Raw genomic sequence first — 12,907 nt, 5'->3', positions numbered from 1 at the left:
GTTTTCTTTGGTTCCATTTTTTTTCACATTTTTTTATTTTGTATATGATTCACAACTTGGAGCCCTAGCTGTTTTTGGACTGAGGACAGGGCTTTGGGACTGACAGCAGGACTTTGGGGATGAGGACAGGGCTTTGGGACTGACAGCAGGACTTTGGGGATGAGGACAGGGCTTTGGGACTGAGGGCAGGACTTTGGGGATGAGGACAGGGCTTTGGGACTGACAGCAGGACTTTGGGGATGAGGACAGGGCTTTGGGACTGAGGGCAGGACTTTGGGGATGAGGACAGGGCTTTGGGACTGACGGCAGGACTTTGGGGATGAGGACAGGGCTTTGGGACTGAGGGCAGGACTTTGGGGATGAGGACAGGGCTTTGGGACTGAGGGCAGGGCTTTGGGGTTGAGTTGAGGAGACAAATATGACCTAGATGAGGCTGGTACCTGAGACAGGGGACCCAGGACAGGTAGTCCCAGACAAGCCCAGAAGTCCCGTCACCACTGTTCCTCTCCTCTGCCAGGGGGCCTGATGGGTACCGCTGTGGCTGCTGGCTGTTTGTTCATTCTCAAGGATGCCCCTCAAGGGTGTCCCCCCTTCCCATATATTTTTCTCTCACTCCCTTTCTTTCGCCTTATCAATATTTTCTTTAACATTCCCTTTTACTTATCCCCTCTTCCTCAATCCTTTTCTCTCACTAAGATATATTTACTGGTATTACTCTCTCTCTCTCTCTCTCTCTCTCTCTCTCTCTCCTCAGCTCCACTCTGATGATTGGGTTCTATGTCACCTGTCTGATCATCCTGATGGCTGTCATGTTTGTCTCAGCAATCTACTCCTGTTTTGGGGTGAGTAACCATGGATTGAGGACAGCATTTGCGCAAAACTGAAAGTACGTACCACCACATTAATCAGGGCAAGGCGACTGGAAACATGGCCGAATACAAACAGTGTAGTTATTCCCTCCGTAAGGCAATCAAACAAGCAAAGCGTCAGTATAGAGACAAAGTGGAGTCGTAATTCAACAGCTCAAACACGAGACGTATGTGGCAGGGTCTACAGACAATCATTGCAAAAAGAAAACCAGCCCCGTCGCTGATATCAATGTCTTGCTCCCAAACAAATTAAACAACGTCTTTGCGCGCTTTGAGGACAATACAGTGCCACCAAGACAGGGAATTTTTACTAGGAGTAAATGTCAGGGATTGTGAAAAACTGAGTTTAAATGTATTTGGCTAAGGTGTATTTAAACTTCCGACTTCAACTGTATATAACGTATATTGTATCCTTCACTATCTATTCTTTACTATCTATTGCATCTTAGCCACTCTGTCACTGCTCATCCATATATTTTATACTTATATATTCTTATCCCATTCCTTTACTTAGATGTGTGTGTATTAGGTAGTTGTTGTGGAATTGTTAGATATGCCTGTTAGATACTGCTGCACTGTCGGATCTAGAAGCACAAGCATTTCGCTACACTCACAATAACATCTGCTAACCATGTGTAAGTGACCAATAAAATGTGATTTGATTTGAGTACTTATGTTTTTCAAGGAATGTGTTTTTTTTTCCCGAAGCCTCTGCATACTACGACGTCAATGTCCATACCACAATGTGCAGCACCACTGCCCATCCATCCATCCATCCATCCACTACCTACACAGCCACTTAGCCTGACACGTCTCTGTGGCTGTCTGGGAATGTTGTATCATGCAGTATACATTTATAATATAGTCAGTGCTGTTATCCAGAGTGACTGACAGGCGCCGCCGACAAGTGCCTTGCTCAGCGGCACGTCAACATATTTTTCACCTAGTTGGCTCAGGGATTCAAACCAGCGACCTTTCGCTTACCGGCCCCATACTCTTAACCTCTATGCTACCTGGTGCCCCTATAACATGTCTGGTTTCACAGCATGACAGGGAAGAACACACAGCAGGTAAACCTGCGAGGTGGATGGTATTGATCTTCCCGGCCCTGAGAGCAGCAGTTCCCTGTAGAGTCAGACTGCTCGGTGAGGCATCTAGAGAGGAACTGGCATCTAATTGGGCGAAAGATTAGCGTGGATGTAAACTCACTTTAGGGGTGTTACTGTTTTGTCAGTTGTGGACATTTGTGATCGACGGCAGCGATCTGATGATGTTATAGCTGTTGTTGTTGTTCCTGGAGGGCCCTCTGGGTATTTCATTTCCTGCTGTCTCCTCATTGGGAAATGGCCGGCTTGGGGGGAATGAAATAGGCCCGAAATCATATTGGAAACAAGAAGAAGAAGAACAGGCACTTGATCTTCTGTAGTTGAGGGATTTGTGATGAATATTGTCATTGTAGCGCTGTAAGCGTTGGAAAACGGAGGGGTTTAGAATCCCAAAGAGGATTCTTTATAACTCCCCAGGTCAAATACGATCCACCAAATCAGTGCGTTTTGCATCCCTTTGATATTTTAAGGAGAAATTGTGCACCAATATTGAATTTTCGAAGCCTGTTATATAGACTACATGAACAATTCTTTAAATCTCATTTTTAATAATGAAAAGACTTACCAAAGTGCCCAAATTCAGCATTTTGACATGTCCCTCAGTGCATCCTCTGTGGTTTCTATGATTTTAACCCATTAAACCCCCAACATTTCTCCAGGTTTCACCATCATGGTAAAGCCCTAGTTATTTGGTTGCTTTGACAGTCATTTCTGAAGATCATTATTTTTCATGTGATTAGTGATTCATTTTAAGAAAGGAAAAAAACTGTTCTTCATTTAATAAAGGCCAAACCTGTTACGTGAACGGAACTCTCATGTTAATATGTATAACTATTCATTTTTAAATACCTTTTTCAAAAGAAACATTGAACATCTAAACGTAAAATCCTAGTGTAAAAGCAGGTGAGCTGGTTCTACTCTTTTTGGACATTTTCTTTTACATCAACCCTGTTACTTTATTTGGCTTTAATAGGCCCCTACTGTAGCCATTTGTATTTCACTTCCTGAGATTGGAACACATGTTTAATATTAAGTTAAACATGTGCTCTTCATGATAGTGTATTCAAATGAAGTGAAATAAACTTATATTTTTTCACCAATTCACACTATTCAAAAGGAACCTAACTGGTGGAACTATCAGTCTAGACTACCGTTATGGAACAAATCAGATCACATTGTTTACATGTTGAAAATGCTGCATGCTTGATCCTGACATTGCAAGGATTCTGGTTTTGTGGGAAAGGGGTAGGCATCACTTCTACCAGCATGTGTCAAATTGCACCCACAGTCATACCTGGGATTGTTGGCTGTAGGATACAAACATAACGCTCTCTAGTAACCCAAAATACTTGAGACTGACCTACTAACCATACCCCTCCCCCCTCCCCACGGGGACAGTTTTTCCCAGCGTCTCTACAGACTCTGTCCAAGATGATAGTCCAGTCCAGACTCAACAGCACCCTGGTGGGAGTCTTCACCATCCTCCTGGTCTTTCTCTCTGCCTTCATCAACATCGTAAGTCCCTGAGCCTCCACTCCAAATGGTTGCACAGATCATTTGAAGGGATAAACCCTCAAAGCTTACATTAATGAGTGTCTGACATCTGTGGTCATCCTATGTAAAGTCTCCATGGTTGTGTTCATTCTGCACTTCGTAGCAGAACGTTTTGCAACGGAAGTTATTGGACAGAAGTTCAGACATTTTGTGCCTACTAAACACTACCCAGTTTTCATTCATAATCATGTGAACCCCCTTTGACCTCTGTCCTCTGCCCCCTAGTTCACCTGTAGTACTGGAGACCTGAGGGAGTGTCTGAGCTGGGAACTGAACATCAGTCGCAGCAGTGTGAACGCCTGCCATGCACGCAGCCTCAACTACACCCTCGAATCACTGGACGGCTTCTGTGGCAGCCCCTCACCCAACTGCAACTTCCCTGAGGTGTGTGTGTGTAAAAAAAAACATATATAAAAATATAAACAACAATATAAATAGAAGAAGCTAGGCTTGAGCAGTCATTCTCACTGTACTGATTATATTCCAGAAGTGGCCAATACTTTTCACAATGGTTATGCTAAAACATTTGCAAATGTTTGACATCTCTCTCTCTTTCTATGTCTCCCTCACCCCTCCCCCTTATCTCTACATCCCTGTCCCCCCTCCACCCACCCTCCCTCCCTCTCTCTCTCCCTCCCTGTTCCCCCTCCCTCTCTCTCTCTCCCTCCCTCTCTGTTCCCCCTCACTCTCTCTCTTCCTCCCTGTTCCCCCTCCCTCTCTCTCTCTCTTCCTCTCTGTTCCCTCTCTCTCTCTTCCTCCCTGTTCCCCTTCCCTCTCTCTCTTTTCCTCCCTGTTCCCCCTCCCTCTCTCTCCCTCTCTTCCTCCCTGTTCCCCTTCCCTCTCTCTCTCTCTCTCTCTCTCTCTCTCTTCCTCCCTGTTCCCCCTCCCTCTCTCTCCCTCTCTTCCTCCCTGTTCCCCTTCCCTCTCTCTCTCTCTCTCTTCCTTTCTGTTCCCCCTCCCTCTCTCTCTCTTCCTCCCTGTTCCCCCTCCCTCTCTCTCTTCCTCCCTGTTCCCCTTCCCCCTCCCTCTCTCTCTCTTCCTTTCTGTTCCCCCTCCCTCTCTCTCTCTCTCTCTCTTCCTCCCTGTTCCCCCTCCCTCTCTCCCTCTCTTCCTCCCTGTTCCCCATCCCTCTCTCTCTCTCTTCCTCCCTCTCTCTCTCTCTCTCTCCCTCCCGCTGTAGTACTTCTCTTCCTGTGTGTTGTTGACCCTGCTGGCCAGCTCGGTTTTCCTACAGGTCAGCAGTATAGGTAAACTCCTACTCATGCTCTTCATCGAGATCTTCTACATCCTCATCATGGAGGTGCCAGAGGTCAGCCTGTTCGACAACGTAGACCTGCTGGTCATGGCCAACGCTATGTGAGTAGTTTAGAACACCCATTAGCATGCAGGTACAGCAAGGTACCAAACAAAGTCATGAAAGGAAGATAGATAACCGATGAGTCAATAGTATTTTATGCTAATGTTCTTCAGAGTGAAGCAGTAACGCGTCGGCTGTCTCATATGTTTGTTTACTGATGTACACCTAGCTTTAGATATGATGGACGAGAACAACTCTGGCCTGTGTAAATTGCCCAGTCGGTAAATGTTAGATTGAGGTGAAAGGTATTGATGGGTGGACTGATGCTTTGCTCTAACCCATGCTATTTATTCACGACAAGCAGATTTAAATTAAAACATGTCCTGAGTTTACTTAATGTAATGGATGACTGTTGGTTAGGTCAGGTCCTGTCTATGGTTATCCGTCTTCAGATGGAGTGGGTTCAGTTGCCTCTCTCCCTAAAATGTTTTTTCTTTGTTTTCTCTTCACAGTGAGCACATAAATGGAACAAGGTGAGATTTATGTAGCTTAACACTATTAAACCAATGGAAACAAATTGAAACGCACAAATTGATTGAGATCAATTGTATCCAATATAGTGTAGCTTCAATGCATCATGTAGATCTTCCTGGCACTTCATATGCCTAGTAGTTAGATAACATTGATAAACAGTGTTGTGACCTTGTATATTGTTTAGTAATAGTATGTAGTATCTAGCGTTATTGAAGAACATAGATTAAAGAGTGCGATGGCCTCAGGCCTGTAGTTGATCTTTGGTATCTGTCCTCTCTGTCCAGCTGTGTGATGGACTCTAAGGTCCCTCTGAAGATCATGACTCCCGTGGTCATCACTGTCTTCGTCCTGGCTTTGTATCTACACGCCCAGCAGGTGGAGTCCACAGCCAGACTCGACTTCCTCTGGAAACTACAGGTAGGTGTGTGGGTTTGTGTGCCATCCAAGGTCATTGATACCTCCTTGACCCTCCCTCCCTCCAGGCCACAGAAGAGAAAGAGGAGATGGAGGAGCTACAGGCTTACAACCGTCGCCTCCTCCACAACATCCTCCCCAAAGACGTGGCTGCTCACTTTCTGGCGCGAGAGCGTCGGAACGACGAGCTCTACTACCAGTCCTGTGAGTGTGTGGCCGTCATGTTCGCCTCGATCTCCAACTTCTCTGAGTTCTACATAGAGCTGGAGGCCAACAACGAAGGAGTGGAGTGTCTCAGGCTGCTCAACGAGATCATTGCAGATTTTGACGAGGTGAGAAGGGAGTGGGGAGAGAGAGGTATGAGGATGGGGTGAGGAGGGGAGACGTATGAGGATGGGGGAGGAGGGGAGAGGTATGAGAATGGGGGAGGAGAAGAGAGGTATGAGGATGGGGGGAGGAGAAGAGAGGTATGAGAATGGGGGAGGAGAAGAGAGATATGAGGATGGGGGGAGGAGAAGAGAGGTATGAGGATGGGGGGAGGAGAAGAGAGGTATGAGGATGGGGGGAGAAGAAGAGAGGTATGAGGATGGGGGAGGAGAAGAGAGGTATGAGGATGGGGGAGGAGAAGAGAGGTATGAGGATGGGGGGAGGAGAGAGGTATGAGGATGGGGGGAGGAGAGAGGTATGAGGATGGGGGAGGAGGAGAGAGGTATGAGGATGGGGGAGGAGGAGAGAGGTATGAGAATGGGGGAGGAGAAGAGAGGTATGAGGATGGGGGAGGAGAAGAGAGGTGTTAGGATGGGGAGGAGGAGAGAGGATAGGGGAGGAGGATAGAGGTATGAGGATGGGGGGAGGAGAGAGGTATGAGGATGGGGGGAGGAGAGAGGTATGAGGATGGGGGAGGAGGAGAGAGGTGTGAGGATGGAGGAGGAGGAGAGAGGTATGAGGATGGGGGAGGAGAAGAGAGGTATGAGGATGGGAGAGGAGAAGAGAGGTATGAGGATGGGAGAGGAGAAGTGAGGTATGAGGATGGGGGAGGAGAAGAGAGGTATGAGGATGGGGGAGGAGAAGAGAGGTATGAGGATGGGGAGGATGAGAGAGGTGTGAGGATGGGGGAGGAGGAGAGAGGTGTGAGGATGGGGGAGGAGAAGAGAGGTATGAGGATGGGGAGGAGAAGAGAGGTATGAGGATGGGGGAGGAGAAGAGAGGTATGAGGATGGGGGAGGAGAAGAGAGGTATGAGGATGGGGGAGGAGGAGAGAGGTGTGAGGATGGGGGGAGGAGAGAGGTATGAGGATGGGGGAGGAGGAGAGAGGTGTGAGGATGGGGGGAGGAGAGAGGTATGAGGAGGGGGAAGGAGAAGAGGTATGAGGATGGGGAAGGAGAAGAGAGGTATGAGGATGGGGAAGGAGAAGAGAGGTATGAGGATGGGGGGAGGAGGAGAGAGGTGTGAGGATGGGGAAGGAGAAGAGAGGTATGAGGATGGGGGGAGGAGAAGAGAGGTATGAGGATGGGGGGAGGAGAAGAGAGGTATGAGGATGGGGGGAGGAGAAGAGAGGTATGAGGATGGGGGGAGGAGGAGAGAGGTGTGAGGATGGGGAAGGAGAAGAGAGGTATGAGGATGGGGGGAGGAGAAGAGAGGTATGAGGATGGGGGGAGGAGGAGAGAGGTGTGAGGATGGGGAAGGAGAAGAGAGGTATGAGGATGGGGGGAGGAGAAGAGAGGTATGAGGATGGGGGGAGGAGAAGAGAGGTATGAGGAGGGGGAAGGAGAAGAGAGGTATGAGGAGGGGGAAGGAGAAGAGGTATGAGGATGGGGAAGGAGGAGAGAGGTATGAGGATGGGGGGAGGAGGAGAGAGGTGTGAGGATGGGGGAGGAGAAGAGAGGTATGAGGATGGGGAGGAGGAGAGAGGTGTGAGGATGGGGGAGGAGAAGAGAGGTATGAGGATGGGGGAGGAGGAGAGAGGTGTGAGGATGGAGGAGGAGGAGAGAGGTATGAGGATGGAGAGGAGAGAGGTATGAGGATGGGGGAGGAGAGAGGTGTGAGGATGGGGAGGAGGAGAGAGGTATGAGGATGGAGAGGAGAAGAGAGGTATAAGAATGGGGGAGGAGAGAGGTGTGAGGATGGGGAGGAGGAGAGAGGTGTGAGGATGGGGGAGGAGGAGAGAGGTGTGAGGATGGGGGAGGAGAAGAGAGGTATGAGGATGGGGAGGAGAAGAGAGGTATGAGGATGGGGGAGGAGAAGAGAGGTATGAGGATGGGGGAGGAGAAGAGAGGTATGAGGATGGGGGAGGAGGAGAGAGGTGTGAGGATGGGGGGAGGAGAGAGGTATGAGGATGGGGGAGGAGGAGAGAGGTGTGAGGATGGGGGGAGGAGAGAGGTATGAGGAGGGGGAAGGAGAAGAGGTATGAGGATGGGGAAGGAGAAGAGAGGTATGAGGATGGGGGAGGAGGAGAGAGGTGTGAGGATGGGGGGAGGAGAGAGGTATGAGGATGGGGGAGGAGGAGAGAGGTGTGAGGATGGGGGAGGAGAAGAGAGGTATGAGGATGGGGGAGGAGGAGAGAGGTGTGAGGATGGGGAAGGAGGAGAGAGGTGTGAGGATGGGGGAGGAGAAGAGAGGTGTGAGGATGGGGGAGGAGGAGAGAGGTGTGAGGATGGGGGGAGGAGGAGAGAGGTGTGAGGATGGGGGAGGAGAAGAGAGGTATGAGGATGGGGGAGGAGGAGAGAGGTGTGAGGATGGCGGAGGAGAAGAGAGGTATGAGGATGGGGGAGGAGGAGAGAGGTGTGAGGATGGGGGAGGAGGAGAGAGGTGTGAGGATGGGGAAGGAGGAGAGAGGTGTGAGGATGGGGGAGGAGAAGAGAGGTATGAGGATGGGGGAGGAGGAGAGAGGTGTGAGGATGGGGGGGAGGAGAGAGGTATGAGGATGGGGGAGGAGAAGAGAGGTGTGAGGATGGGGAAGGAGGAGAGAGGGATGGGGAAGGAGGAGAGAGGGATGGGGAAGGAGGAGAGAGGGATGGGGAAGGAGAGAGGGATGGGGAAGGAGGAAGGGGGGATGGGGAAGTAGGAGAGAGGGATGGGGAAGGAGGAGAGAGGATGGGGAAGTAGGAGAGGGATTGGGAAGGAGGAGAGAGGATGGGGAAGGAGGAGAGAGGATGGGGAAGTAGGAGAGGGACGAGGAAGAAGGAGAGAGGTATAAGGATGGGGAGTAGAGTTAAAGTTGTGAGGATGGGGGAGGAGGAGAGGAATGGGGGAGGAGGAGAGGGATGGGGAAGGAGGAGAGGGATGGGGGAGGAGGAGAGGGATGGGGAAGGAGGAAAGGGATGGGGAGGAGGAGAGGGATGGGGGAGGAGGAGAGGGATGGGGAAGTAGGAGAGGGGGATGGGGAAGTAGGAGAGAGGGATGGGGAAGGAGGAGATTAATGGGGGAGGAGGAGATGGATGGGGGAGGAGGAGAGGGATGGGGAAGGAGAAGATAGGTATGAGGATGGGGAGGAGGATAGAGAGAAGTATGAGGATGGGGAGGAGGATAGAGGTATGAGGAAGATATGATAATGGGAAGATAGAGGTATGAGGATGGGGGAGGTGAGAGATATGTGGAAGGGAGGAGATGGATATGTGGATGGGCGGAGGGAGAGAGGTATGAGGATGGGGGAAGAGGAGAGAGATGAAGAGAGGGAGTGGAGTGTCCACCTGCTCATTGAGATTACCACAGAATTTAACAAGGTGAGAAGGGCCTTTCTCTCTCTCTCTGTGTGTGTGCGTGTGTGTGTGTTTACACTGACAATATGTTCTGTCCCATTACTCCTAATATTACTACAGTATTGGCACTAGTGACTATTATTGGACCCTGTTATGTTGAAATAGAGCTAACAATATCAATGCTATTAACCCAAGTTAACTAACTAGTAAATGTCTTTCACTTCCCCATTCCCCTCCTCTCCCCCCAGATCATCAGTGAGGACCAGTTCCGCCAGCTGGAGAAGATAAAGACCATTGGCAGTACCTACATGGCAGCCTCTGGCCTCAACGACTCTACCTACGACAAGGAAGGCCGCTCACACATCAGAGCCCTCGCAGACTACGCCATGAGACTCATGGATCAGATGAAGTACATTAACGAACACTCCTTCAATAACTTCAAGATGAAGATCGGTAAAGCTGCCTATGGGAAATATAATTTTGTTGCCTTGTTCATTTTGATGTGAATTCATGAGAAGAACGATATCCTTAAGCAGTAGTGCCTCACAAAGTCTATAATGAGTAATGGAATTAATGTGACCTCACCAGGGAAAAGTCTGCTGAGCGATAAAAAATGTATATTGAACATACGGTGTATATATTGTTAAAAACATGCTGAACCATATCCCTGTCCACCGGTGCAGGTCTGAACATGGGTCCGGTGGTGGCTGGGGTGATCGGGGCCAGGAAGCCCCAGTATGACATCTGGGGGAATACCGTCAACGTGGCCAGCCGCATGGACAGCACCGGTGTACCTGAGCGGATCCAGGTAACTCAGACACAGCACAGAAGAAACTGATAACACACCAAGAATTTCTATTGTGACTTTATAACTATGATGAAGACCTAAGGGTCGAAACATTGTCAATAAAGCACATGGAAGCATAGCTTGCAGTGTGCACTCTTTTTTTTAACCTTGTGTCAATCTTTTAGAATATTATAATTTGGCAGTGTGAAATGGCAGGTAGTGTACTTATGATCAAGATATGTGAACACTGCTGTCCTCTGTGACTTCATGACTACTTACTTTCCCACCTTTCTTTCCCTCTCTCTCTCCTTCCTCTGGCCTTTCTCCCACCAGGTGACCTCTGACCTGTACAACGTGCTGAACTCCTATAACTACACACTAGAGTGCCGAGGCCTCGTCAAGGTGAAGGGTAAAGGAGAGATGCAGACCTACTTCCTCACTGGAGGACCTCCCAGCAGTTAACACCCAGGCTGTGTCCCAAATGGAAACCTATTCCCTATATAGTACACTACTTTTGACCAGGGACATAGGGCTCTGTTCAAAAGTAGTGCACTATATTAGAAATTGGGTGCCATTTCAGACACAGCCTATTCAGAAGCAGCCCCAGTAACAGACTGACACTGGTGCAGGAAAAGGCTGAGAGGAGAGGGGTGATTGGACTAAAGGGGGCTGACCCCCCCCCCCCCCCCCCAAGTCTTTGACGAGCAGGCTCATGGACCTGTGTTAGCTTGGGGAACTGACTGCCCCCCACCAACACCCCTTGTCCTAGGTTTATATCCTCCCTACCTGCAGAGGTCAGACTCCGATTGGACCAGAGTGAAGGAGACCCCCCAAGCCGAGAGGAGGCTGGGTGGGAAAGAGACAGGGAGGAGCTTAGAGGGCCTGGGTTCGTTGAAGAGACCAAAGAAATACCATCAGACAACAGCAGACAGAGACACATTGTGACAGCAGCATTCTCTCAAGGTCTTATTTCTATAGGTCATAGTGTGAGTTAAGGAACGGCTAAAAGCCAATCATCTCGCAGTACTGTAGATCTCTAAGGTTTTCTGAGGAAATCGATCCAATATGTGTGTCTTCATAGACATTCTGCTGAAGGATCCAAGTCGCTCTAAACAAAACCTGCATGAAGACACTGAAACCCATATGAACACGTAAAACATTCGGAAAGTATTCAGGCCCCTTCGCTTTTTCCACATTTTAGTGTGTTAGACTTTTTCTAAAATGGATTAAATAAAAAATGTCCTCATCAGTCTACACACAATACCCCATAACGACAAAGCGAACCCAGGTTTTTAGAAATATTTGTAAATGTATTCAAAATAAAAAACTGACAAACCTTATTTATGTAAGTATTCAGACCCTTGAGATAAGGTAAATCATGTTTCCATGAATCATCCTTGAGATGTTTTTCAACTTGGAGTCCACCTGTGGTAAATCCAATTGATTGGACGTGATTTGGAAAAGGCACAAACCTGTCTATATAAGATCCCACAGTTGACAGTGCATGTCAGAGCAAAACCAAAGCCATGAGGTTGAAGGAATTTTCCACAGAGCTCCTAGACAGGGTTGTTTCAAGGCACAGATCTGGGGAAGGGTACCAAAACATTTCTGCAGCAGTGAAGGTCCCCAAGAACACTGTGGCCTCCATCATTTTTAAATGGAAGAAGTTTGGAACCACCAAGACTCTTCCTTAGAGCTGGCCGCCCAGCCAAACTGAGCAATCGGGGCATCTCCAAGCGGGCTGTCAAAAGACACCTAATGGGACTCTCAGACCATGAGAAAAAAGATTATTTGGCCTGAATGCCAAGCGGCATGTCTGGAGGAAACCAGGCACCGCTCATCACCTGGCCAATACCATCCCTACGGTGAAGCATGGTGGTGGCAGCATCATGCTGTGGCGATGTTTTTCAGCGGCAGAGACTGGGAGACTAGTCAGGATTGAGGGAAAGATGACCGGAGCAAAGTACAGAGAGATCCTTGATGAAAACCTGGTCCAGAGCGCTCAGGACCTCAGACTGGGGCGAAGGTTCACCTTTCAACAGGACAACGACATTAAGCACACAGCCAAGGAGTGGCTTTGAGACAAGTCTCTGAATGTCCTTGAGTGGCCCAGCCAGAGCCCAGACTTGAACCTGATCAAACATCTCTGGAGACCTGAAAACAGCTGTGCAGCCACATTCCCCATCCAACCAAGGTTGAGATGATCTGCTGGGAAAAAAATGGGAGAACTCCCCAAATATAGGTGTGCCAAGTTTGTAGCGTCATACCCAAGAAAACTTGAGGCTGTAATCACTGTCAAAGGTGCTTCAACAAAGTACTGCGTACTTAAGTAAATGTGATATTCCCATTTTCCAACAAAAAAAATCCAAACCTGCTTTTTGCTTTGTCCTTATGGCTTATTGTGTGTAGATTGATGAGGGGGAAAAACTATTGAATCCAATTTTAGAGTAAGGCTGTATGTAACAGAATGTGGAAAAGTCAAGGGGTCATAATACTTTCTGAATGTTCTGTAAATACAGTACCAGTCAAAAGTTTGGACACACCTACTCATTCAAGATTTGCTTCATTTGTACTATTTTCTGCATTGTACAATAATAGTGAAGACATCAAAACTATGAAATAACACAAAGGGAATCATGTAGTAACCA

General features: G+C 48.6%; 1 protein-coding gene across 2 annotated transcripts in view; it reads left to right on the top strand.

Annotated features, from left to right (window-relative positions):
- Positions 1-12,623, top strand: part of LOC139380844 (adenylate cyclase type 5-like) — a 121,265-nt gene extending 108,642 nt beyond the window's left edge. For both annotated transcript variants that reach the window (XM_071123946.1, XM_071123944.1), the window contains exons 12-21: positions 755-842; positions 3,374-3,490; positions 3,755-3,913; positions 4,710-4,885; positions 5,339-5,359; positions 5,645-5,777; positions 5,843-6,106; positions 9,721-9,925; positions 10,156-10,280; positions 10,593-12,623. In XM_071123946.1, coding sequence (XP_070980047.1) covers positions 755-842; positions 3,374-3,490; positions 3,755-3,913; positions 4,710-4,885; positions 5,339-5,359; positions 5,645-5,777; positions 5,843-6,106; positions 9,721-9,925; positions 10,156-10,280; positions 10,593-10,721 — 1,417 coding nt within the window. In that variant the 3' untranslated portion in view covers positions 10,722-12,623. The remainder of the gene's footprint in view (positions 1-754; positions 843-3,373; positions 3,491-3,754; positions 3,914-4,709; positions 4,886-5,338; positions 5,360-5,644; positions 5,778-5,842; positions 6,107-9,720; positions 9,926-10,155; positions 10,281-10,592) is intronic.
- Positions 12,624-12,907: the final 284 nt, after the last annotated feature.

The sequence above is a fragment of the Oncorhynchus clarkii genome, chromosome 22 (assembly GCF_045791955.1).
Source record: "Oncorhynchus clarkii lewisi isolate Uvic-CL-2024 chromosome 22, UVic_Ocla_1.0, whole genome shotgun sequence".
In the NCBI taxonomy this organism is placed as follows: Eukaryota; Metazoa; Chordata; class Actinopteri; order Salmoniformes; family Salmonidae; genus Oncorhynchus; species Oncorhynchus clarkii.
Note: the sequence above shows the minus strand (reverse complement) of the source record. Positions and strands in the feature narration are given on the sequence as shown.